The sequence below is a fragment of the Athalia rosae genome, chromosome 5 (assembly GCF_917208135.1).
Source record: "Athalia rosae chromosome 5, iyAthRosa1.1, whole genome shotgun sequence".
NCBI classification, from domain to species: Eukaryota; Metazoa; Arthropoda; class Insecta; order Hymenoptera; family Athaliidae; genus Athalia; species Athalia rosae.
The window spans coordinates 17,909,507-17,935,854 of NC_064030.1; the positions used below are offsets into that span (position 1 = coordinate 17,909,507).

Here is a 26,348-nt window from a genome sequence, read left to right on the forward strand (position 1 = left end):
AGTTTATTTATACGCGTAAAAAAAAAATATATATTTTTGTTCCAGTCGTAAGCGATTCTTTTTTCTTCCTCCTCGTTTGCTAATCAAAAATTGGGAATATAATAATTGTAGTGATAAAAAATATTAAATTAAAAAAAAACAAAGTTACAAGTTCAACATTACACGATACGATTTCTTTTTTCTTACTTTTTCAATACGTCACATTTTGAATCATTTTGTATTATTATTATCATTATTTTATTATTATAATTATTATTGATATTAAAATAATCGGAGAACGTATATTCGACGATTGATTGATTCCATTTTTTCTTCTTTTCCATATTATTTTCATTCCTTCGGTTACATTTTTTTCCACAATTGTTATTAATATGCAGTGGTAAAACCATATAAAATTTTCAAAACGGGCCAAGGGCGGTAGGGTGGGAAACTGAACAAAAAACAATTAAAATCATTCATAATCAAACAATGATAATAAAATGATTATTTTTAGGCTCTTGCTAATATTTATACTTATTAATTAAACCAATCTCTTCCTCCCTGTGATATCCCCTTTTTTTATATTCCGTCAAATTATTATTATCACGTCTTTTTCGTATTGTTTCTATTTTATATTCTCCGTTGGTTGATCAATTCGTTTCTCTTCCTTTATTTCTATCAATACTCTCGATTTCGTTAAACTGTTTTAATCTCTCATGCAATTTCATTACAACGTAGTGCAATACGATTTTTGCTCGATTTTTGAATTTTTTTCGTGTGTTTTCTTTTTCGTTTTATTTATTTTTATTTCTTTTCTTATTTTCGGCTTACCATTACGAAGTATGTATACCTTACATTATATAGTGTCCTATCTAATACACTTACATAATGTATTTAGTTATTTATTTATTAATATAGTAAATCCTTAATAACTATACTAAACTTACAGCGTAGGTGTATTCTTAATTAACATATTATTCATAACTATTATTTATTTATCTTCATTTAATCTTCCTTCGTTCGTTTAACTATAACTTATGTTTCAGTTATACTTAGTTACTCTTCCCTCCATAATTTCTCGCTTTGCTATGGGAATTATCGTTAAGCTCTCTGTATCATCTTTTCGAAGATCCCTTTTTTTTTCTTTCAACAAAATAAACTCTAACGTTGGTAAGCATCGAAATTAGTTACCTTATTAATTACAAGTTATATTCACTTCAATTATCAGTATTATTATCATTATTATTATTACTATATATGTATAGAATAACATAATAATATATAAGATAATATAGTATATACATACACATATGAAATATGTTGAAATGTATAGCAAATATTTTAGTTTGTTTCTTGTTGCTGTCGTCTGTTTCTTTTTTTTTTATCAGTTGATTCATCGTAGTTTGGATTTATTTATAGGAGATCTTGAGCTAAGATCAAGCGTTTACCTTCGGTTGCTCCTCCACCTGATGTTTGTCGAGTCGATAGAGACGAAGATCTGTTCAACGTGTTCGTCTCATTTTAATCTTTTTCTTCCACAGATTCATCGACATTTCTGACAAGCATGGAAAAAGAGACTTCGTTCGTAGGAAAAAAACTTGTGGTATGCGATGTTTATCTATATTTTTTGTTCCGTTTTCCTTCCGAGTGATTGATATTTAAGCAAATCCAAAGCCTTCGCTGCATTCGTGAATCGCTTTCAGAAGATTGCTACGCAGTTTGTCGTATGTCTCGTAAACTGGTAAATCCAGTTGATTGAAGCTGTTGAGTCAAAATATCGTGGTTAGCGATCGATTTATGTAAAGAGAAAAATAAAAAAACCAATTAAATCAAAGTACCATGTGTGCGCGGAGGGCAATCTGTCCGTTGATCTGTCGTCTCGATGAATTTGGAACTTTTGGACGCCATTCATGCCCTCTAGGGCTCCGAAACCTTGCAACGGTACTTTGGATGTACCCGTTACAAATTGAAGAAATTTCGCTCTATCCGCTTGATCAAAACCTCGCAATGCTCGCCAGAACCACTGGATCTGTCGGATGAGAAAAAGGAAAAAAGAGAAACCAATAACGGAGGGTAAAATAAATCGAGACTCTTTAAAATGAGATAAGAAAAATGAGAAATTGCTCACCTGTAACGAAGTTGGACTATACTTGTGGTATTCCGTGTTGGCTTTAAGATCTTCGATGTCTACGTTAGGTAAGCCGCTGATAAGCAGCTCAAGTTCTTGTTCGTTGAATATAGAGATGAGTCGTTTCGGAATTATATCATAAAATCCTTCCAAAAACGCGTTTAATCTAAAAATATTATCATTATTTAAGTCCTGAGTTTGGATCAGAAGAATCGTTACATTGTAAACGAGAGGGAAGGAGATACACTCACTGTTTACGAATTGCTCCGGTCATTTTCATCTGGCAAACTAAACGAATGTATTCTAATTTAGTTTCCTCAGTTACAACGATATTTCGACCATTCGGAATCAGATCTCGTACGTCGTTAACTCCAAATTCATTGACCTGCGTGGATCGTGGATAAAAATTTAGCAAACAACGAAGAAAAATGCTTTAATGTTTCAGTGGGACTCGATATAACACAATAAATATCCATACCTCGGCCGAAAATGTGAGTTCGTATCCAAGATCTGATACATTATGTTCGGTAAGATAGACTAATCCTTTATAAAAGCTATAATCTTCGCTCTCCATGTCGGTGTGTTTGACGAGTATTCCCAAAATGTGTTTATAAAAGCTACGCGTAAAGTAGCACTCCAACAATTTGTTGTCATAGATAGCTTTGGCTGTTTGCAAGGGGTGAATGAAAAAACCAATTAGTTATAAAAAATCGAAGCTCAGAAAGCAACAAAAAAAAAAACATAAGCAAAATAACCGCTTACCTATTACTCTGCCCACAAATTTGTAGTAACATAGATGATTCGGATTGCAGTGCGACGAGGAATTGATCATGTACGTTACTCGGTCACCGGGACTCACAGTAAATAAGGCATACATTGGGTTGAAAATTTCTCTTGATATTATCACGTACCATTCTCTAAGCAGACCCCCGGCGTCCTGGCCTTCTTCGCCTGAAATCGAAACGAGTCGGTGAATAAAAAGTCATCCACTGTTCGGACGCTATTTCAGAGTAGTGAAAAACATGTGCCAATTGACTCACCTTCGAAGACGATATAGAATCGATTTTTCCATTCGTCGGCGTTTCTACGATGTAATTCTCTAAATGAATCTTCGAATATATGACTCCTACGGACGTGAACGGCGAGTTCTTCTCTTCTAATACCATCGTCCAATCTTTCTAGCTCGGTTCTAAAGTATCTTCTTTTCACATCAAAATCTAATACTCTCGTGTGATCTACGAGTACCGAAAATGGTCCGTCGGCCAGGTGAGTTGTTGTTTGTCTAAGAATTTGATTGAGAACTGTCCTGTGGGTTTCTGTAACGTGGAAAAAATCACGATATTAGAATAAAACCGAACCTGTGAACGAGACGAGCACATCGTTTTTTAGGAAAACTCACCAGCAAATTTCAAAAACTTTAATTGATCCGAAGGTAAGGTAGTTTGAGGATTTGGCACTACGTCCCAAGAACTGCTAACGACAGTTTCAGGCTGTGAAGTGCCTTCGTTATCGGAATATATAGGCGATACGGGCGCTAAATCTGGAACAACGTCTCGAGATTCGGTCGTCGTGTCGTTGCTTCTTTCCCGAGTCGGGGTACTAGACGACGAATGAACCAGGAAGAAGGCTTCCACGGCCGGCTGAAATAATTTAAGTTCGAAGATATTTTACATACGGGGCAACTTGTGTGACATTACAAATGTTTGTCGATTCCGTGACCGCCTTTACCTGTAAGACTAGAACAGCGTGATGATCCGGCGTATGCTCAAGTTCCAGCAAACAAGCGCTCAAGGTTTCCCAAAGATTGTCCAGCACAAGACTCTCGCTCAGCAATGGTAATATGGGTTTCTCTTCTTCTGCGATATAAAACAAAAACGAATAATGTTGTATTAATTTAGAGAACTATCTGACGATGAAAAATCGACGTTATTCTTAATTGTTATTCTAAACTCACCCTCTCGTGTGGTGGAAGTAGAAGTTTCAGCGCTTTCGAGCGAGGTCTTGGACGTTTCCAATGCCAAGGCCGTTGGCTGCGCCGTGTCCATAGCCACGGTCTCTATGCTCTCTTCTGCTACTGAAACCGGAGGGGACAAGATTCGTGAAAAATCGAAGTAAACGAAATAAAAAATGGTATAATTCAACAAAACTGTTGACGACAATCACCTGCGACAGGTGCTTGTTGTTGACTCGTTGTACCCGTGTCCATCGCTGTTTCGGCAGTTTGGTTAACTTCTGAAAATCAAAGCGCGAATGACGCCTCTTTGTTACGATTGAGTCGGCGCGTATCGAGATTCGTGAAACTTTAAACTCACCAGTCTTCTTCTTATGGGCCAAACGAACCGCCTCCCTTATTTGAACGATAACTTTAAGTATACGTAAAAAGAATGCTTGACTAGATGTTTTGCTAACGAGGGCGCCCATTGATGGCAGTTGAAGATCGCTGCCTGCTTTAACTTTACTGGGCGCTGTCACAACCACGTTGTCCATTGTGAAACTGAAATGTAAAAGATGAGAAAAATAATGAAAACACTAAGTTGAACCGTTAAACGGATGCAGATATTGGTCGGCTCGATTTTGCAAATTAAAACGATGGCACTCACCGATCGTGGAGAATACCACGTCCGCTGCCACCTCCGGAACTTGTCGATGGCTGTTCTTCCAACGAATACCGTCGGTTGATTTCACGGTTTAAAACTTTCAACTCCATCATAAGATCGTTGATGTGCTCGCAAACCATATTGGCCAATTCCATGGCACCTTCCAAAAGTAGTTTTAATATCTGAAGATTACAAACAACGTTAGGATCTCTAGGGGAAGTACTTGAATTCTTATCGAAATGATGTCCGGCTTACCAATTGCCTGGTAGGATCTGGGCAGTGCGATAGATTTAGAAGAAGCGCGGTTGCATCCTCCAATCCTTCCTCCGAACAGCTTTTGCTCGTGAGGACTTGAACCGCAAGTCTGAGGTGTCCTTCGGGAGCGGCAACGCTTTGTTCCTTGCAAACCTCTACCTTTTTATTTTTAGCTCCTTCTTGACGACGGTAAGGATTCACTTCCGTAAGACCGATGGATATGAGGGACAAAAGTCTCAAAAGTTTATCGGTCAGTTGACTGCTTCTTTTAACAACGGACCAATTAAGCATAGAAATTAATTGTCCAAAAGCGGATATTTCGAATGACGTTGTATTCTGTTCAGGTTCGGATCCCAAATTTGAATAGGAGTGTGTACGAGCGACAGATTTTCCTTTTTTCGAGGCACAAGAGTCCAGTCGTAGAAGCATGTCCCAAAAATCTGGCAAGTCACTCTTTCCAGGTTTAGAAGCTGACTTTGTTTTTGCACCCGTCTCATCTTTATTCGCATTAGTCTCTTTCTCCTTTTCCTTTTCTTTTTCTTTGTCTTTCTCCTCGGAATCTTTAGACTTCAAGGGAACAAAATAGCCGGGGAAACTTTTAGCCAATGATATCAACAGCTCCAACGTGTGCCTATGAAATACGATTGTTGCTCAAAAATCGACCGTAATTAAAGAAATCATAAACTCAATTTAGAGGATTACAACTCACCTGCATACTGTGGGAGCTGCTTGCGGATGTATCGCGATCATGTTGCACTGTCTCTCCGATCTTTTACCTCCGTGTCTCGTAACGTGGAATACATTTGCTCTGCATCCGAGTGCAGCGTCCATGCTGATATTTAGCCAAGACTGAGCGCTGTTACGCGTCTCAACGACCTTTGGCAACCTATGTGGAGAAATGGAAAAACTGCAGGTTCCCGTCGAACGAAAAGGTGCAAGAAAAAGTGAGGTCATCGCTTACCCAACGTCGATCATTGGATATAATCCTTTCCTCTTGAATCTTCCGCCAAAATCGGCAGCAGAATCTTTACTTTCATCGTTACTTCGTTCCATAATAGAAAGTAATGCCCTGACGACCCATTCCCTGGTACTTCCGTGGTAGCACAAGTTCCTTATTACCCTGTGAAGGCGCAACGTGTTGATTTTTGGCTCGTCAACGAACAACAATACCAAGAGACAAGCCATAGATTCGTAGTCTAGAAGTTGACGTCCTCTCAGTCGCAATCCCGCACCTTGGTGGGTTATTCCAGCTTCGCCTCTGGGGTTCCACGAATTCCATTGCGCACGCTGTGGTACCGTGTGAATTGCGTAACGAGCTCCGCCTCCTCGGCCTAAACGATTATTAAGAGCTATTAAAAAAACGTTTGAGTAAGAATGAAAAGCCTTCATATCTTTAAAATGCAAAAGAAATAGTCATTAGATTTTTTTAAAAACGCAAAATAATTCAACTGACCCCGGCCAGAGTTCCTCAATATGCTGGACAACGCTGTACTGCTCTGACTGACTTGACTCAAAAATCTCTCTTGAATCATTTGTCGATTACGAGCCTCCCAATCTCTCCTTAAACTTTGGGCTTCTTGAGCAAGATCTGGAGGCAGTACGGAGATTTGCGATTCCTCCATATCGGCAAGGATCTGTTACAAACGTAAAAATATGCGAATCAACTAACTCTTTATTACTTAAAATTCAAAGAAAATCCAGAAAACTCAAGGAAACGATAAACGAAAAAGAACAAATTTTACACAATCGTACCGCTTGTCGAAGTGAGGGTTGCAGATTCTGGAAGAAAGCAGCCGCATCTACGGGATCTTCTGGATTAGCAGACGCCGCGGCATGACGTTGTTGCTCTAATCTTTGTTGCGCGAGAACTTCCTCTTGTATAGCGAGCGGTAAGGCGGCTAAAAATTCTGGATTGATCTCCACCGGGCCAGTGGGTTCTTCGACGACCGTAGCTTGTGTGCGTTGTCTGATACGCTGAAGCCTGGATAAATCATCGAGCGAGTCAATGAAATAGAATAAACGACGAAAAGCTGATCAGAAATGAAATTATGCCAATTATAAATTATTCACCTGAGCTGTTCAGCGATAACTTCTTCGCGCATATCCTCAGGTAATGCAGCGAGGAAAGATGGGTCTACACCGTCTGGTAGCTGCTGCTCTTGCTGTTGCGGTTGTTGTGTATTTTGAGCTTCTTGCGTGTTACTCTCTGTCGTTGAGGAGCTCGGACCTTGACCAACGACGTTAGCACTGGAAGAGGGAGAAAAAAGAGGAAATCATTTTTCAAAATTTAGAGACAACGTTTGTACAATGACGAGAACTGAGGGGGAAAAAGAACAAAGAAACTCACTTTCGCTCAACATTGAGCGGCGTTTCGTCGCTTAACAGACGCCTAATCCAATCCGTGGGATCACTGCTGTTCTCATGTTCTGCTAAAAGCTCTTGAAATTGATTAAAGTCGACGACTACTGGCGTCGGATGAGTCCGTAAAATGATAGGTGACAAGTCTTCGGGATTTTGCACGGTATGCCCTGTTTTCGAATTCGAATAAGAAACAGAGAAAAGTTTATTGAATTTCTAGCATAATAGTCTTATAATCGATCTACTTCATCTGAAAATTCGTCAAACCTAAAATAACAAATCCAAAGTAAATGGAAAAACAATAACTGCTCTCCGACTTTTCATCTACAGGTACAGATTGTTGGACGGAAAAAATAAATCTTTTAATTATATTGAAAACTCACGTTGCAATCTGGTGGCTTCTGAAGCACTTGGACCAAGAACAGAGTCGACTATGCTCTCGGCAAGTTCGAGAGTAGCGTTTCGATTCACAGTTCTAGGATCTCTAGCTTCGGAACGCTGTTCCTCGGGTGGTGGGGGAGGTGTTCGATCCTCGTCTTCTTGGACAGTGACTTCCATTTCTCCGGTTACTTCTGGAAAAAATTCCGGCATCGTACGAATGCTCGAAAAAAAAACGAAAAAATTACTCGTCAAAATTCTTACCGATTAAATCTTCGTCGGGATTACGTTCTTGCAGAGCTGCTTCTATAGCTGCGACCAACTGCCTCGTATCTTCTCCCTGAGCACTCGTTGTCGCCGACGATCTTTGATCCTCAGCAGGTACTTGAGTCGCTGCGGCACCGGCTATAATATAAAATAATAATCATTATTTTCATAATAACATGAAAAAAATTCAGAGCGGCGATAAAAAAAGCATCAATTCTTTTCATACATTCGGTATTGCTCGCTTGTTCCTTCTCCGCTTTATCGTCTTTATCTGGTTCTTTTTCACCGGCAACATGCAATTTCTTGCGCTTTTCTTTTCTGTACGGTAATTCTGTACTCTTGTGTTTTTCGAGGACCGGTATCAGCTTCTGTACGACTACTGTGGAAAATAAATTATTCCATCGATATCACCGTTAGATAAATCTAGTTGTTGCCTCTGGTGAAAAAATTATTAGAATAAAATATTGTGGACTCACCAGCGCAACAATCAGCCTGAGAATCTCCGTCGAGAAGTTTACTCTCTTCGTTCCACCAGTGCAATGCAGTAGGTATATTATTAAGGGTCGCTGCAAGACTCGGGCCGTAAAGATACCCGGATTGATCCTGAGAACGTGAGGTGATGGCATTTGATGAGAAATGTATTTCTTGGTTTTCTGGTTACGCGCCTATGAAATAGCAAATCTATTCTACTCACGACAAAGTCAATATGCTCCTCTTCTTGATTCGCAAATAATCCAAGTCCGTTATCCACAACGACTACTCTGGTATCTCTGAAACTTGACGCCAACACTTGACTCGTGGCAAGTGGAAGCGTTTGTGCCGTCGGCCCGAGAAGTCTACAATAAAATAAAGAATGTAAGGAATCCTACGATGTTTCGATTTTGAATGAACGAATAATCTTTAGATTTCAATTTTTCGCGTACCTTTGTAAAATGACCGGTGGATTGGTATTCCGAGGGTTTGCTAAGTGAAGGTATTGATAACGACGCTGACGAAGCGTACGAGCACCTCTCGGAACAGGTAAGGAAGCGGCGTCTAAATTATTACGCGCCATGAGAAGAGGGTGGGAATTGATACCTGTTGATAAGAAGAGATTGTAGTCGTGGAGCTACGTTAAATTCCCGCTATTCATGGTGAATACGATAAGCATTATTTTTTACCATTACTTTCAACGGCGGTGGGGTCCTCGAACAAGCCAAACGGCAATGGGAAATTGGTATTCCATGGAAGACTTGGCCCGGTAGAAGCTGGAGTTGACGAGCCGTTGTCTTGATTATCGGAATTGTGTTGAATCATCACGACATTTCCACTGTCGCGATCGGCAGATGGCAACATACGGAAGACACCTTCTCCGACGTCTTCGTAAAACTCCATTCCATCTTCCTCATAGTTCGACGAACCCTCCTCCTCTTCTTCCTCCTCTTCTTCATTCTCTTCAGCTGCAGGAACTCAACAAATTATCAAATCTCACTGGCATATGCTTATGAATTGTAATCAATATGGAGCGCATTATTTACCGTCATCTTCCTCCTCCTCCTCGTCATCGTCATCGTCCTGAACTTCATCGTCGTTATCATCCGAGGGATTGCTGTCGGAATCTGAATCAGAGCTCATCAAGTCTTCCTGTAATCGATGACGAGCAATTATTGAAATTGGTGAGCCAAATTTACCTATTTCATGGAGTAAGAAATAGAAAAGCGATGTTACTCTTACTGTGGTGTCTCGCGCCGGGTCAAACTCTCCCTCGGCTTCTCTCATAGCCAAACTTTCTTCGTCGATATCCATCGGCCTGTGTGGCCTCGAGGGTGGCTCCTCCGTAATGGCACAGCCATCCCTGGGGAAAAGTACACTACTTGATTATAAATACTGAACTGAAATGTACAAGTTGGGGAATCATACCTACGATAGTGCTGAATAAATGAATAAATGAGATAATGGTCGACAAGACGCAATTCTACCTCTCTAAAAGCTGATCCATAATATCGTCCAGAGCAGCCTCGTCTCCCTCCTCATGCACGTGACTTTCGGAGGTCGGTTCGAGACTTTCTGCGGCAATAGAAATATCGTGTTCGGTATTCTCTGCGTCTTCGTTCGATTCTTCGCCTACAGCATGAGTAGCTCCAGAGTTTGTCGTTCCAGTTTGTTCTCCAATGGGTTCTTCTTGTACGCTCCGACTGTTCTTTGATTTAGAGAATTTAGAACCAACCGCACCCGGTATGGGCTGATTGATGATTCTCGACAATGTTTCCAGTGGTTTTAGAGCGGCGTTGATCGTCCCTGCCATGTTTGGACTGGAGAGATCGAGGCTGTGCGGAATCTTCGCTAGATCCGTAACGATCCCTTTCTTCACCATAATTCTAATAATGTTATTAACATGGGTGTATTGATGGAGCTTCAACGTTGCCCTGACATGGTAGGGAGCGGTTGGCGGGCAGTTATCGATCATGGTGGAAATTAATCCGATCAAAAGTTGGAGCTGCGCGTGTTTCTCGGAACATTCTGGTAATGCCAATGACCTTGTGAGAGCAGCTTTTACTTCGGTTACCAGTGTAGTTTGGGCATCGGGTGAGTGATTGCATGATGCTAATGCAGCGATGACCATTCTAGCCATGCTGCTGCACTGCCTATCGCCAGTATTCTCAGGAAGCATCGGTAATAATTTATCGAGCAAAAATGCAAGGGCTGTCGTATCTTCGTTGACAAGTTCGCTTTGGGCTGCTCTGTAGGTGTGTTCGGTAATTAGATTCGCTACGGCCCCGTAAGAGCGCACAGCTTCGGCCAACATTTTCAGAATTGCTGATTTCGGCAACAGTGGTTTTCTAGCTTCTTCCGGTTCGACTTTACCATTGTTACTAATATCCGTGTACATCTTTAATGGTATTATTTGTGACACTTGATCGTCGTCGTCTAGGGGGTTGTTGTTCGCGTGGGTGCTGCTGCGCAAGATATCTCTGCGTGAATGAGAGGATACATTTGTGGCGGAGGTGGAAGGATGAGGTGTCTTTTTTTCAGGACTTCCGGCCGGCGTAGTGGATCCGTCGTCTGGCGTGACTGGCATCGGTTTGATGAGGGCATTTAAGAGTTCTTGAACAACGCCGATTGAGACTTCTTCAACCATTGGCATCGCAGGAGAATGTGTTGGCGGTAATACCTTCATGAGTAGTCTGTTGTCTACGTCGTCTCCTGTTAAAAAATTTCATTTTTATTCTCGGACACGTGAACAAGAACTGCGTGTATTATGTGAATCAACTTAAAAATCGGAAGAAAACTTACGTTTCAAAACATTGATATCGACTCTAAGAATATTTTCACAAACTTCCCTATAAACTTCTGGATTCCGACACACGGCACTATCGATGTGTCTCGTCATGTAATGTAATTCCTTATAGATGGGTGGGATATTGGTCAACGTTCGAGCACGAATGACCTAGAAGAGTAACGGATAAAAGATATAGTAATTATAAAAAAAGTTCAGGTATCGCGAATACCTAATACAACCATTGAAAATTTTTTCTAACCTTCTCCATCGCCAGACAAAGCGTTCGCGGTTCTTCCAACGTATGCCTAATCAGAAGTGTGCTCAGGCTGATGCATCCGATGAAACTGCTTCCCTGAGTCATGTCGAGTAAAAGTTTAACGCCTCCTTCACGGGCGAACACCTCGGCATTTTTGAAATCTCTGGTCAATCTCAAGCAAACTTTCATCAAAGCGTGTAGCGCATCGCGGTCAACTGGGATTGCCAGAAGTTTGACACACGCCCTGTAAGCATAAAAAAATTGAGAGAATCCAACGACTGAGATTTTTTGATTTCAAATAGATAGAAAATCGGATGAAGATCGGCTTACCGAACAATATTTGGTGCAATTGCAGGGTCTAGCCCTCGAACGACGGTGTTGCGTTTTTCTTCTTCAGGGCTGCTAGCAGGACTGGAACATTCTTCGGTTTCCATATTAGTTTCCGATGCGGCGGAACCATCTTCATTATTGGGACTTTTCATTTTGAATTCCATCGCAATAGGCCTTTTATTTTCACTGTCCTCATTGACTTGACTCATGCAAGCAAATGTGATGAGATATCTCCTCCGATTACAAGTTATCCGTATGTTCGACTCTCCTGCCCAATAAGCATCGTTTATTGCTCGATTGTTTATGGCAGAATAAGGCGTCCACTTTCCCGTAGTCAAATCGTACCATTTCCAAATTCGATTTGTCACCTATAAAAATAATTGAAAGAAGATTCACAAGGGTTTAATTACACCAAAACTCAGGAACGGATTGACAGCTTTAGCGGCTGTGAATTATTTACCTTGTGCATAAGTTGTTTTCGCTGTGTGTGGACGGCAACTTTCTCTAGACGATCGATAAGCAAGAGCAACGGCGCTAACCATTTTGGAGTTTTGAGTGGAACGATCGGGTCTTTACTATCCTTAGAGTTTTTGTTTAGTTTTGAGTCAGTCAGCGGAGCTTCACTCGCAACTAATAACCGCACAAGTTTTTCTGGGATTCCACATTCCTCAACTATCTGGGCGCAAGGTACGCGCATCTCTTGGAACGGCCCCTGAAATGGATAATAAATCAGAATACGACTAAAACCAATCAATATCTCAATTTTTCCGCTCCAAAAATCGATAAATTAACGATAACTCGGTCAATTTTATAGTTGGATTAATTTGACTTTCGGATTCGGATTCCTGAGGTCAAAATACATAAGAAAAGTGCCATACGATCAATTTTTAAAAATAAAAATTTTTGGCCAAAATTTGAAAAAATCGTAAGGGGTACCCCTTGGAAAAATCTCAAATTTTGGCCAAAAATTTTTATTTTAAAAAATTGATCGTATGGTACTTTTCTTATGTATTTTGACCTCAGGAACACGAATCCGTGGTCCAAATTGAGCTACGATTTTTTCCCTTCGAGATACCTCCATTTTTATGGTAAAAAATGCGAAAAAACGGGGATAACTCGGTCATTTTTGCAGATGGATCAGTTTTTCTTTCGGATTCCGATTCCTGAGCTCAAATTACATTAATATAGACTATAAAATCAATTTTTCATTTTTGACCCCAAAAAGCTGAAAATGGGCGATAACTCGGTCAATTTTAGAGATAGATTAATTTTTCTTTCAGATTCGGATTCCTGAAGTCAAAATACGTAGGAAAAGCATATTAAACCCAATTAAAAATATGATTTATTTTTTGCTCAAAAATCGAATTATTTTTTGGCTTCTCAAGGGTAATCTCACGTATAATCAGCTGAGGAATCCAAATCTGAAAGTCAAAATCATCTACTCATGCAATCGATCGAGTAATCATCAATTATTCGCTGTTGGGAGCAGAAAAATTACAAGCATATCGATTATTTTTAGTCGTAGACCCACTTTGACTCGTCGCAATCCATGCCAAGGGTCGAAATATTCGAATTTCTGAATTCACCAGCAAACCCGAGCTTAGCTGGAGTCAGGTAGCCACGGGCACGCGGTTTGTTGTGGGGCGTCACCTCTGCTCAGCCCTGAAGGTGACGTCCCACAACAAAGCGCTACACTCTGCTGGCTGGCTACCTGACTCCAGCACAGCTCGGGCTCGCTCGTTTAATGAAAATTCGAATATGGAGTCAGGTAGCCACGGGCGCGCGGTTTGTTTTGAGGCGTCACCTCTGCTCAGCTCTGAAGGTGACGTCCCACAACAAAGCGCTACCCTGCTGGCTACCTGACTCCAGCACAGCTCGGGCTCCCTCGTAGACCGAGAAATTCGAATATTTCGACCCATGCATGGATTCCCTTGGAAAATTTTCAATTTTTGCGCAAAAATTCTTATTTAAAAAAATTGATAATAGGACACTTTTCTGACACAATTTGACCTCAGGAACACGAATCCGTTGAGTAAATTGAGCTATGAATTTTTTTTAATCGAGTTATTTCAATTTTTCTGCTCCGAACAGTGAAAAATTGGCGATAACTCGATCAATTTTATAGATAGATCGATTCAGCGAGTAGATTCGAATTGCTGGGACGTAACGATCCTTGATCCAATTATGAAAAAAAATTGAAGGCCATAACACGAAAACTTACCTCAAAGAATAACGTGTAAAGATATATTCGTCCAGCAACTTTTCCAGCTTCTTCACATTCTATTAACTTAGTTCCATTGTTTTCGCCTCCATTTTCTGCTATATCGATTAAAAAGTCGACTAGGTTTCCAATCTGTGAATACAACAAAAGGAGAAAGGTTATAATAATTTATCAAACCAACCCCAGCACCCGTTTTGGAAATTTGTGTCATCGAATTCTCACCTCTCTTATCAACTGACGAAGAGTGCTGTCACGCCATTCGTCTCCATTTCTTTTGGTAATAGTAACGAGTAGATCACAAATTCTATAGACGGTATCCGGCATGAGATCCAGAAGATTCAAACACTGTTCTAAAGAACTATGTGTAAAATCATCTATACTCTTCTTCGGTGAAGATTCTTTGGAAGGCTCCTCTGGGCCGACAAACTTTCGTGGATCTGCGTCTCCGAGAGACATTGCTATAGCATGCATTATCTGATCGTCGTCGACCAATTCTAAATCCATTATCAAACCTTGTCCACTGGTGTCTCCAGCAGAGGCATCCTGAAAAGTTGAAGAATGGCATTTTTGATGAGAGAATGTCATAGCACGTAAACTTATAATATTACGATACTATTCTTGGAGTTAAGAAAACGAAAAAAAATTCAGCAAAGTAAACTTACAGGTCTGCGCAGAGTAGCGGGATTAGTTAAAAGATAATCCGTCGCTTGTTCAACATTGAGGGTGTGCAGGAGGGCTTCGATGCAATGTGCTCTGCTGAAACCCATGTCCATTAGTTGACGTAAATGTTGAGGATTAACGTCTGCTTCCGGCTCATCTCTGCGCTCAGTTGCAGATGGGGCTACGCTGTTTAACGAACTGCTTGGTCCAGTCGCACCAGCCGCAGCTGCAGTGCTCTCTGTACTTTCTCCTTTCTCCGCACGATCCTTTTTATCAGGAAGAAAAAAAAAAAAAAAAAAAGGTTATAAAAAGATTGAACAAAACCGATAACAGAATATTCATGCAGAGATGCATACCTTGATGATTTTTTCTCCACGAAGAATGTGACGAAGGATGGAAAGAATTGATTCTGTCATTCGTGCGCCATAATTTTTCAGAGGTTTTTTACCCCACATGAGCATAACGGCTTCAAACGCTTTCTATAAATAATGAGGAATATTTGACATTTGCAGTAAATCAGAAAGCTAAATCGAATATTCAGAATTTGTGGTGAGATGGTCCATCAATAATTACCTTGTGAATGTCGGTGAGATATTTTATTGGATCGAACGTTTCGTAGACTTTATAAACACCAATCGCCTTTGAGGAAACAGCATGTGGTGAATCGAGTATGGCTTTTGGATTGACCATCTTTTCTAATAACATTAACCAGGCATCTAAAAATTCACCGGTTCCGTCTGGTAGATCTGGATGCTCTAGTCCCTCTGATAAGGGAAACTGTCCACCACCGGATAATGCCCAATGGAATGTCCTGGAGGAAGAAACAAACAAATAAGTAGTCGAAAAATTAGTTTAATTTACCTGTCGGAATATGAGCTGGAAATATATGTACTTGCCACAATACTACGTTAAATAACTCACTCAAAAAATGCTTTTTGACCTCCAGAGTGAACGAAAGTCTGTAGCATCAAATGATAGGGATGTCTTTTCTCATCGAAAAGCATCGGGGAAGTGAATCCTACCGAGCAAATAAGAAAAGTAAGTCGAAATTTGGGAATCGGAGAAGGCGGCAGTTTATCCCAGGATAGTCCTCGGGTAAGTAGACCGTTTAGCGCCTTGGCAACGCTTCGAGCTGCCTGCGATGGTAGCGGTGCAGTCATGGGTAGTTGCTGTCCCCTCCGTTGTCTTATAGGTGAACCGACGCACAGCTGAAAATCAAATTGCCCCTCGTAATTCAATAACCCGATAAAATCAACACCCTTAACTCTGACGCATCACTGAGTATGAACCAGAGAAGTGTCACCGCACCTTTACAAGAAGGCCAAATAATTCGGCTAGAGCTCTCCCGAGTCTGGAAGACGCTCCGAGGAGAGGTTTGATATATTTCAGTTGATGTGTACTGGGTGAGGTTCTTCCAGTCACGCTGCCAGGTTTATCATCCACCTGTATTTTGGAAGTTGGAATTGAGTTATTTTCAATGTTCCACAAATTTGGATAGGAGCCAATGACGAATATGAATAATCAACAGCCTCGTCAGTTGACTAAAGGGCTTAATAATATTCATCGATAATTAAATAGAAACTCAGAATTTATCGTAAGTCAACCAACCCTCGGGGCAATTAAATCCCGAATTTTGATTACCTCCATCGATACTGGCGGTGGATCGGTACTTAATGCTTCCATAGCGGTTGTCATTCCATTGCTACCCATATCGGATGACGTAGTAGCGGCCCACGATGACGATGGTTCACCTTCGGCCTATCAAAAAACGAAAAGTATATTTAAATACAACGATTCGTTTTCTCCATCCAAGTTGTTCCAGCCGAAAATATCCTACCCTGAGCTCCGGTGGTACAAGTTTGTCCATATCTTCTTTTCCAAAGTCGCAGCCTGCAGGAATAATGTCGTCGCTGCATAACGCAAGCAGTAGTGTGCTTTCCCAAACAAGTGAAGTGTATAACTGCGATAGTCCTTTCAGTACGGTTAAGCCAAGATCAGATCCCCAGTGATTAATGGAAAGGTTACGTATTTCGCTCTGCCCGGTCCGACAGACGTGAACGAACATGACAACGTAACCGTGGGCAGCATTCATCGCATGAAGTAACGGAGTAGCTTGATCACTGGCAAATGCCGTCTCTAAATTAGAAGCCGAAGCAAGTTCGTGCAGCAGAACGGAACCTCCCGGCGATACCATGTGACAATGGAGTGGTTTAAGGAGATTCAGGACTTCGTTAAGTTGCGACAAACCTGTTTTCAGTACCAAAGGCTCGTGGGCCAAGTTCTGAGAGTTCAAAAATTGGGGCGGTTAATCACAGTCCTATTTTCAGAGTTACGGTAAAATCTATAACAAAAAAATATGTAATTAATATTTCGACTCACCAAAATACTTTTGCAGACAGAGGCAACGGCCTGGGCAGCTTGGGCGACTGGATAGTCTACGGGAAGGTTGGGTAATCCGAGAATAGAGAGAAGAGGAACGAGTCCTTTCTGAGCAACAAATTCTCTGCAGTGATCGTCAGTTGAGTTGTTACTGAGAATAGCATCGACGAATTTCATGACATTGTGAATATAATCCACTAAAGCTATAGGTGTCTTCTCCCTTGGTTGAGGAGGGGGTCCAGGTTGGGCTGGCGACGGAGAAGGCTGTTCTTCCCGTTGTGGATGAGAACTTGTGCTCGCTTCTTCCTCGTCCTCATCTTCTTCGTCGCTACTACTTCCACCACCACCGCCGCCACCTCTGCCTCCATTGCCGATCCCAACTCGAACGGATTGTCTGGAAGATTGGCGGTTATTCGAACTTGAACTGGACGGAGAATTTTCTGATTTGCTCGCAGCCCGCCAGCATACGTAACGAGTGTCACAACCCAATACACAGAGTTCTTCCAGTAGCTGTGGAATTCAATGATCGTGTACAAATGTTATTTAATTTTTCGTCATACTTCGCATTTGATGAAATCGTAGGATTTATAAATTACCTTGATTATGGCGGCAGTGGCGTCAACTTTGAGGCTTGGTTGATGCCTCATCAGCTCATCCATGGCATTGCCAAGGTTAGAAGCTGTGTCTCCGAGGGGGTCAGCGCTGCGTCTTCGTCTCATTGCCGACAAGTACACAGGAGAAAGTAAGACTTTGAATAATCGCTCGAAGGGACGGCACTTTACGAAAGACTCAAGTCCTCGCTGGTTCAAACAAAGAGCACTGAAAACGTTGGGCAAAGAGCCCAAGACTTCTCGTGTTGCAGGTACCTGAAAATTCAATGATCGATTCAAAAAATAAGAAATAACAGTTGCTATCAGAAAAGATTTAGTACGAAGATTTGGCTTACATCTTTGATTAAAAGAGCATGCAAAACAACATCGGTGAGGCCATTATCTTGTAGGGAAGATAGCAGCGATGGTTCTTGAAAAACATAGACGGTAACTACGTCCGTTGCGAGTAAAAATAGCGAGGGTCCATAATACTCGGAATTACTTATAATATGTTTCAAAGAAGCAGGTAAAGTTCCTTCCATAACATGTCGAATGCTGTCTGTAAAAGCGGGATCTTGTATAGCCTTCTTGAGAAAGTTCAGCATGGACTTGAGTAGCGCAGCTCTCTGGGGAAGACAAGTCTTCCCTGTTTTTGCTCCAGAATAATCGGGCAGCGGTTCTCGCTTATCTTCAAGTTTGGAACTGGTATTTTCATCCTCTGAAAATTCCATTGGATTTGAAGACTCTTCGCGTTCATCAAATGTCTCGTTTGATTGGGAAGGACTTGAATCTTCGTCCACCTGCACGGTCCTTTCTGTCATTTGGTGTTGTTGTTGCTGTTGGGGTTGCCCTTCTTGATTGGTTTGTTGTTGGGGTTCAATTTCGAAAGGCTGTTCTTTTCTGCATACATTCACTTCCATATCTAATCTGTTTATAAAACTAATCAGGCCTCCGTGCGCCTGAAATCCTTGCATATCGATATTTGTTATCAAATCTATCACTCGCACCGCTCGTGTAACGAACTGGAAACAGAACAACCGATAACATAAAAAGCGTAAAAAAAGGAAAGAATTCTCGAGCAAAAATACTTACCGTGATATGTTCAAGTTCGCTTCCGGGCCAGTTGATTACTTTTAAAAGACTTTCCATCATCCCGCAGCTGACCAAAGCTTCTCCTCCTGCTTCGTAACTCGCGAGATGATAGAGAAAACTAAACAAAGCGGTAGCAAGGGGAAGCGGGAACGGTTGTCCATCTGGTTGTGGAGAAGTAAGGGTTGAAATACAAGTGCGTACAAGTACGGGTAGGAACCCGTGGTACGAACTTGCGCCAGTGACGTCTATTATCATGTTTAACCGAGAACCTGGTTTCCTGTATCGAAGGAAAAAATAAATGAATGAATAAAAATAGTTAGGAATTAATTTCAATCGAACCGTTTTGAAATTACAAATCCACAGACACTGATAGAACATTTTATACTCACTTTGGAAAATGTGGATTACGATCTAGATGTATAATACTAGTTAACGTCCTTAGTGCGGCAGCACGAATTTCAACAAGATGAGCATGAGGAAGCTCGAGAAGTTCCACTAGTTCTTCCAGCAAACCGGTATGTAATAAACTGTGAGCATTTTCCTGAAGAGCGTTGCTATAAACAAGTACAGAGAGCGCTTGTAATCTCGCTTGAACACAATGCAAACGTCTACGATAATCTGAGAAGCTATGGGCGAGCCTAATGTGAGTCAACAGTGCCATCTGAAAAAGAGATTACAAGGTTACAATGATCGAAACATTTGCAATGAACGTGATATACAGTGTCCGAAATCTAGCAAATGAACACAACATCAAGTACCTGTCTTTCTTGAGGGACGTTGTAACTTTTTAACAAATCATTCATTATTTGTGCTGGAGTTTTACGTAGCTTATCAACACCTTCGATGTGAATGTAAGTCACAAGATTTGTCTGACCACTTTTTTTTGTACCAGAACCTCCACTAGTTGCAGCATTGCTGGGAACAGGCGAATCCGTTGCAGTTGTAGTTGTTGTCGTAGTTGTAGAGACGATAGGATTCTCCGCATAAAACTCAAAGTGCAAAGTAGTTGCACTTGCAGGAAATGGCTGTATTTAAATCATTGTCAAAGTTAAATAATGAATTACGTTTTATTTTTCAAAGAAATAAATCCACAACATTAGGAGAAAGTCTTACCTTCTCAGGATGTTCTTTACAACAGTCAGCAAGACCGAAACCATTCTCTTTTCCACCCCAGCTCTAAATTAATAATAATAATACATATAATCAACAATGATCACTGATGTAATTTATATAAATTTTCAATAGGACAGAAACTTTTCAATATTCTCACCTCGGCTAAATGATTCAGACGACTGAGCAAAGCTTGTCGTTTGTCGCTGTTCAGTCGTGTAATAAAATTACTACGTTTACTAAACATGTAGAGAAGATTTAGGACACCGAGAACGACGTGCATGTCGCAACTAGACAATAACGTCACTAGGTGTTCCATACTATTGTATAAATGACGTGAAAAAGAATGCTCGATCAAAAGCGTTGTGAAGTGCAGTACCCAGAGAAGCAGTTCTTTTGCCTATCGAAAAAAAAGACACAAAGATAAGTACATCATGTTCCAAAATACCTCTGGAACTCTGCTGAGTTTGCATATTTGAAGTCTATTCCAGGAGTAGTTTGTCACGATTCTTACCTCTCTGTTCTGTGGAAGATCGCAAGCGAGTTCCCATTGGTTGTCGATAGATTTAGCCGCAGCTTCTTCTAAAATACTATCGCTAAGATCTAGTACATCGATCCAATGAAAAAGTTCACATTTTCCAAAGGTCCACGCATCTATTTGTTTTAGTTCTTCCAGTAACTCTGCGTGCGAGCATGATCGGAGCTTGCTGATCAATGCCTGGCACTCCGTAGGCTGTAAAAAGAATCAAAGAAATTCATTTGAATCTTAACCTATTATTAGCTATTTAAAATATTCTGTAGAGCAAAGCTGTTCTCACCACTTCGGAAGTGCATTTTTTCAGTCTACACCGATCTATCTTCATTTTGGCAGATTATCTCTGCTCTGATGTTTTCAATTATCTGAAAACCAGAAAATATCTAATATAGCAAGTCCTTATAGACACTATGATACTCAGTTTAAAAGGGAAACAGGGTAAATAAAGAGTATTTCAAGATGATCAGAAGGCAAAAAATTTCTGCCGACCTAAAACTACCTTTTACAAAGTTGTGTATGATGATGCATCTCTAACAAAGAAGATTCAACAAAATCAGGAATAGTGTTGCACAATTTTGCGTAATAGTGTCATCTAAGACTTGAGTTCAAATGAGAGCTATCGATGTGCACAGAGATTACTGTTCTAGAATAAAGAGTCAATAGGTTATAAACAAGGGAAATGTAACTCAAATTCGCAGAGTCATTGGTTATACAGAATCATAACCTATCATCATTCAAAAATACTCACAAATTCTAAACGATAGAGATTGTCAATAACATTGATACGGTTCAATAAATCATAACAAGAGTAGCAGCTGCGGATCGACAGTAGTTGATCGCCTCATCGCTTTGTCACCGATAACCAAGAAGTCAAAAACTAGATAGCAATAAATGCCAGAGATAAATGAATATGGTACTCGACATGTACGTATCTAGATTAAGAGTGGACAAAAGATGCATGTAATAACGTGCACATAGTATACTGTAATATCATCAGCCAGAGGTTACTGCCTATAGTTGCAAAGCATCGGGCACATATGAATGTAAGCAACACTTCGAGTAAGTAATGACACGAAGGAAGTTTGAAAAAAAAAAGAAGGAATCGAAATAAAAGTAAAAGGTAAAGTGTGCAAAAAAGAAAATATAGTTTAAAGGACACACATATGAATCATTGTGTATGTGTGAAGAATAGATAGAGACGACACTTGAAATACAATAAGCCATGAACTTGGTATCTTTTTTTTTCTATCACCTTTTTTAATGTCGTCTAGACGCGAAATGGGAGTTGCGAAAAATGTGGTATAGCACGACTCGCGGAATGCAGCAGGCGAGGTTTCGCATTTCTTAAATGTTTGATAATTCGAATTGCAAGTTTCAAAAATCTGTAAAGTATTGGTTAGGCGAAACTAATTGAATACGTGCTTACATATTGGCGAGCAGCGCCGGAGCGATCGTTGAAGTATGTTTAAATTTTCGTATAGTCGTTTTAACGACGACCTTATTCTTATGATGATGTTCAAAATATTTTGTGCACTTGTAAAGAATAACGGGGCGACGATACGATGTTACAGGCATCGCGCCACTACAACATTTGGAATTGGGTTTATTTTCGTTTCTTGTTTTTTTTTTTTTTAGAAAAATCACTTCTCCGATTAAGTATTACAAATTATTGCTCTGGTTTTCAGGCAATCAGGTTTTCAGAGGCCTCCTTGTCCTTGGCGGAGGGTTACCCGTATGTATTTCAGCGGTTGCAGATTTTGCCCCGCTTTTCGCTACACCACCCAGGACTATATCGAAATGAACGCGACTTCGAGAAGAATCTTTTTCTTTCGTTTGTGATCTTTATTTTCTATTTTTTCCTAAGTTTAAATAAACGAGGTGAGATTAGTTTTTATCCTGAATTTTTCTTACTCCTCGGTTCTCAGCGCTCAGCGCCAATCCTCGTTGCTCCACTAGCGCCAGTCCCCGCCATTTTGGTTATGACCAACTGCTGGAGCCAGAGGGGTGAAAAAAAATAAGTAAATGAAAAAAGAAAATGCAGAAGGAAAAAAATTATATCAAATGATGGAAAAAGAATACACACCAACACACAGAAACACAATCTTCACTGTCGCGTGAATTGAAACGTATCTCGTAACTATTTAGTTTCGGAAAAACTGTTGATTATCCCCAAGAAAACTAGGGTGGCCTCGGACATAAACGGAGGATTTTACCCTCGCTTGTGATCGAACGCGGGTGCAGGTTATTATTATTCGTTTGTTCAAAGTTTTTTGTGCTTTCGCTTTTTTATTCACGGCGGTTATAAAATTATTGTATATCACCTGGAGATACAAATGTAAACCCTGGTATACAATGAACAACTAGGTATTAACGGTATTAAGAACGTCCACCACTACGGGAAACGACAGATGCGCCTCTCAAAAACTCACAATAAACTACGAAGCTTTTTCCACTAAAAACGACGACGCGCTTCTGCATCCTTGGATCATAGGGTATGAAATTTCTTCACTATTATTATGACTATTAAACTTATAATTAGGTAGATACTGATAGATACGGTATATGCCAAACTCTTGGCCAAACTGCATATGAGAAGAAAATCCTGACAGTTGCTACTAATTTTACTCAACTGATTCAATTTTGACACTTAATTTGGTGCAGAAATGACACAAAGTTGTGCAGTACCTGAATCCATTGCTTACGTTGCCCATTTTTTTATTTGTGGAGAATCTTGGCTACGATGTAGCGGGAAGAAGCATAGTTTATTCTTTGAATTCATAAAGACCCAGTACAGATACCTTTGAAAAAATATCGGGGGATGATATGACATATTTACTTTTTATAATTTTTTTTAACGGAGTCCCAGACAATATCAACGACTGATATTTTGTTGCCAAGAATGTAACGAGTTTTTGATTTACTGTGAAGTAAAGTGATCTCATCTATCGAGTTGCTGTGTATTGCTCTATGAATTTCATCGAGCGCTGTATCTATCTTATCGGCATAAGAATATGAGCCATTTTCGTACTCCAAAATATTCTTGTCTCGTGATTCTATTAAACGATTCAAGTAACGTGCAATATTCACTTCTCCAATTAACTCATGAGCCTGATCTGTTTTTAAAATAGCATCGACTCCCACAGATTTCCAAACAATCGTTATTGTGATATCGCAAGCTTCAGGGCTTGCTGCTTTCTCAGATTTTTTACAAAATTCCAAAAGCCCTTGGGGAAGTACACCTACGGTTGAATGCGTGTGTACGGTAAGGAATATGCTGTAGATTTTGCTGATTATCGTTAGAAGAATTTCGACGGAGTATAAAGGTCGAGTTGGGTCACAGAATATCACCAAATTTCGTTTTTCAACAGACTTTTGTGATCCAAGGATTCTCGGGAAATCTTGTTGAAGTTCCTCCAAATCCAAAAGAATCTTGTCCAGTCGCTTCTCCAAAAGCTCCGCTGTTCTCTTTGTGTTGATTACTCTCGGCCCATTCCTGGGAAAAGAAGCCACATGATATTTCGTCTAGATTTAAAACTTGGATGGGAAAATAAAAAAACTCTTCATGCTCAACAGGTATTTTATTGAAAACAGGTTCTAAGAATATTCTAGGGAGTAAATAAAATGCATAATTACTTTTCAAGGCGACATATCGGGTTGTTGTGAACCATTTGCAGATCGACTTTTGGTCCCACTAAATCGCGGATGTTATTCAATCCGTATTTGATCATCGTAGGCCTGTAGAAAAAAAATATTTTCACTAAAACTTCACCAATTTCTAACAACGTCTTTCAGTAATTAATGGCTACCATCAAAAATTGGTTTTCTATTCCATGTTAAACTATAAATAAAAAGTTACCTTTCCAGGGACAAACCCCATGCAATGACGTTGACATCTTTGGGCAGCCCCATTGGCAACAGCATCTCTGGTCTGAAAATTCCACTATTTCCAATTTCAATCCATTTTCCTAGGCCGTTATGGAAGCAGAATATTTCCATGCTCGGTTCGGTATAGGGATTATAAGCAGGCTTGAACTCGAGCTGAGTAATTCCAAGTTTTTTGAAAAACTCGTAAAGAGTTCCTATTAAGTCACCGAGGGTCAAGTTATAGTCAGCAACGACACCTTCAACCTGGTGAAACTCTGCCAAGTGTGTTGCATCTAATGTCTCATTTCTGAAGACTCGATCTATGCTGAAGTAACGTACAGGTTTGAACTCGCCCTGTAAATTGTGCAATGACGATCTATGATTAATTGAACATATTCATGCGGTGAACTAAAAATGTTATACTAGAATAGGATGTCTTACTTGCTGCATGAGTTTGTAGAGCATTCTAGCACTAACGGCAGTCGTGTGGGTACGAAGTAAGTTTTTTTGAGCCTCCTCAATTTTCCAATCATAACGATAACCCTGTGACCCATAACCACCTTTGCTGTGCACTTTTTTTACACTCTCCAAGTAATCCATCGGGAAATTCGAGCTAGTTTTGGGATCTGGCATTAAATAGTCAAGCATAGGTGTTATTTCGCCACATTAAACAGAGAAAAACATTCTTGAAAAGGACTCACCAGATATGAAAAAAGTATCGTGAGCATCTCGAGCTGGATGTTGCTGAGGTTGAAATAATGCATCGAAATTCCAGAATGAACTCTCTACAAAATTATTCGTGGGCATTTCCGAAAAGCTAGAAAAAATAGTGAAGTCGTTTTGAACAATGAAAATTGGGATTCGCGTTATAAAAAATCTGAAAAAAACTTTGATGTATGTTAGTTCTTACCCCATTTCAAGAAAGATTTTTCTAAATTCAGCCCTAACTTTTAACAGAGGATGAAGATGGCCTATGTCAAGAGCGACACCGAGAGCGTCAAAATTGTATGGCTTGAACTTCTTTTGTTTCCAAGAATCATTCATCAACAAATCTGCGGTTAAATCGGCTTCTTGCTTTTCTACATTAGTCACAAATTGCGGGCCTTTTGATAACACCATGATCTTTGTTACTCTGCAAAAATTTGAAAAATTATCAGTTCCAATTAGAAGTTGTGAGAGTCAAGACACTTACACTTCTTGCAGAAGTTTTCGCTTTTTGTAGTCTGCTTTCAAATTATCTGGTATACTAGCTACATCTTTCAAGTGGAGTTGAATCGTATCCGTAATAGATAGAACCTTTCTCTTGACAATTGGTGCACCACTGCTTTTGTCTAATTCAATCCAGCCAGCTACTAAGGCTTTTGAAAATCCTACTTTAGCATTGGGAACAGTTTTCATTATTTCTGATTGTGCTATACCACTCTCCGGTACTGCACGGTAAACCGCAGCTTCGTGGCTCCCATTTTCAACTACCTGCTGACCCTCCGACGTCAATTCCCAGCTTTTTTGATTCAATTGTTCCACAGAAATGACCTGCCAAAATCGAAGTAGTGTTATCGGTGATCTTTTTCATCTAGTAAGTCATCCAAGTAGTGGTGTGAGGATTTTTAGAGCATATGGATTATTCTTGGAAATTGTTATGTCATTCCTCATGCACGGGTAACAAGTTATCAGCTAAACAAGATAATAACTAATGGTACATACATTGTCGAGAGTTTGAAGACTTTTGACAGCTCCAATTATTTTCTGATGATCTTCCCCAAAGGTTTCAGCAAGCAACAATGTATTAATACCATCGCCCTTATTCGCTATGTGATCAAGTATTTTCTTTGCTAATTCACTAGCCATGGTCATTGGATTTCAGCTGTTTCGGTCATTTGATAGAATTGTGAATCGAAATTAATAAAAAGCTGACATCCAACAGTTTGCTGAGCACATGCCACGATCTGAGGACACTGAAGACCATGCTCAAACCGGCCTAACCTAAATTGTTTGAAATAATTTCTTGGCACAGCCGCGCAGATTTTAATGGCGCCAATCGCGAATTTAAAATTAAGCAATTTAAATTAGCAAGAAGGGGCAAGAATTTT

At 40.2% G+C, this 26,348-nt stretch overlaps 2 protein-coding genes and 2 long non-coding RNA genes across 16 annotated transcripts; 2 read left to right on the forward strand and 2 right to left on the reverse strand.

The window, feature by feature from the left end:
- Positions 1-670: 670 nt before the first annotated feature.
- Positions 671-22,833, reverse strand: LOC105687307 (E3 ubiquitin-protein ligase HUWE1). 13 transcript variants are annotated; one of them, XM_048655725.1, is made up of 55 exons: positions 22,478-22,833; positions 22,306-22,381; positions 20,678-20,759; positions 20,374-20,592; positions 20,020-20,259; positions 19,863-19,925; positions 19,508-19,774; positions 19,139-19,410; positions 18,750-19,026; positions 18,014-18,679; positions 17,664-17,933; positions 17,068-17,577; positions 16,526-16,969; positions 16,297-16,446; positions 15,997-16,131; positions 15,610-15,896; positions 15,262-15,499; positions 15,045-15,167; positions 14,691-14,954; positions 14,251-14,571; positions 14,029-14,160; positions 12,268-12,519; positions 11,808-12,175; positions 11,481-11,721; positions 11,236-11,389; positions 9,921-11,145; positions 9,670-9,811; positions 9,480-9,585; positions 9,123-9,401; positions 8,886-9,039; positions 8,657-8,798; positions 8,439-8,565; positions 8,189-8,341; positions 7,960-8,100; positions 7,701-7,889; positions 7,307-7,487; positions 7,030-7,206; positions 6,712-6,940; positions 6,413-6,593; positions 5,921-6,308; positions 5,669-5,845; positions 4,960-5,590; positions 4,708-4,886; positions 4,420-4,601; positions 4,271-4,339; positions 4,062-4,187; positions 3,836-3,963; positions 3,507-3,747; positions 3,148-3,423; positions 2,870-3,058; positions 2,586-2,773; positions 2,359-2,492; positions 2,108-2,273; positions 1,818-2,008; positions 671-1,740 (listed from the first exon to the last, which is right to left on the reverse strand). In XM_048655725.1, the coding sequence occupies exons 3-55, from the start codon at positions 20,720-20,722 to the stop codon at positions 1,638-1,640; spliced, it is 12,732 nt and encodes a 4,243-aa protein (XP_048511682.1). In that variant the 5' UTR covers positions 20,723-20,759; positions 22,306-22,381; positions 22,478-22,833; the 3' UTR covers positions 671-1,637. The 13 variants fall into 13 exon arrangements, with proteins under 13 accessions (XP_048511682.1, XP_048511680.1, XP_020708744.2 ...); XM_048655723.1 differs by having other exon boundaries at positions 22,306-22,384; XM_020853085.2 differs by lacking the exons at positions 22,306-22,381; positions 22,478-22,833 and adding an exon at positions 21,821-22,239 and having other exon boundaries at positions 16,330-16,446.
- Positions 21,525-22,288, forward strand: LOC125501049. The gene is made up of 2 exons (XR_007278558.1): positions 21,525-21,853; positions 22,080-22,288. It is a non-coding gene; the product is annotated as an uncharacterized LOC125501049 (long non-coding RNA).
- LOC125501050 lies at positions 22,749-23,814 on the forward strand. Its single transcript, XR_007278559.1, has 2 exons — positions 22,749-22,886; positions 23,763-23,814. It is a non-coding gene; the product is annotated as an uncharacterized LOC125501050 (long non-coding RNA).
- Positions 23,138-26,230, reverse strand: LOC110117069 (phenylalanine--tRNA ligase alpha subunit). The gene is made up of 8 exons (XM_020853094.2): positions 25,963-26,230; positions 25,451-25,791; positions 25,169-25,390; positions 24,960-25,075; positions 24,700-24,884; positions 24,251-24,612; positions 24,028-24,129; positions 23,138-23,887 (listed from the first exon to the last, which is right to left on the reverse strand). Exons 1-8 carry the CDS (start codon positions 26,110-26,112, stop codon positions 23,227-23,229), a joined length of 2,139 nt encoding a protein of 712 aa, XP_020708753.2. The 5' UTR covers positions 26,113-26,230; the 3' UTR covers positions 23,138-23,226.
- Between the last annotated feature and the right edge of the window lie 118 nt (positions 26,231-26,348).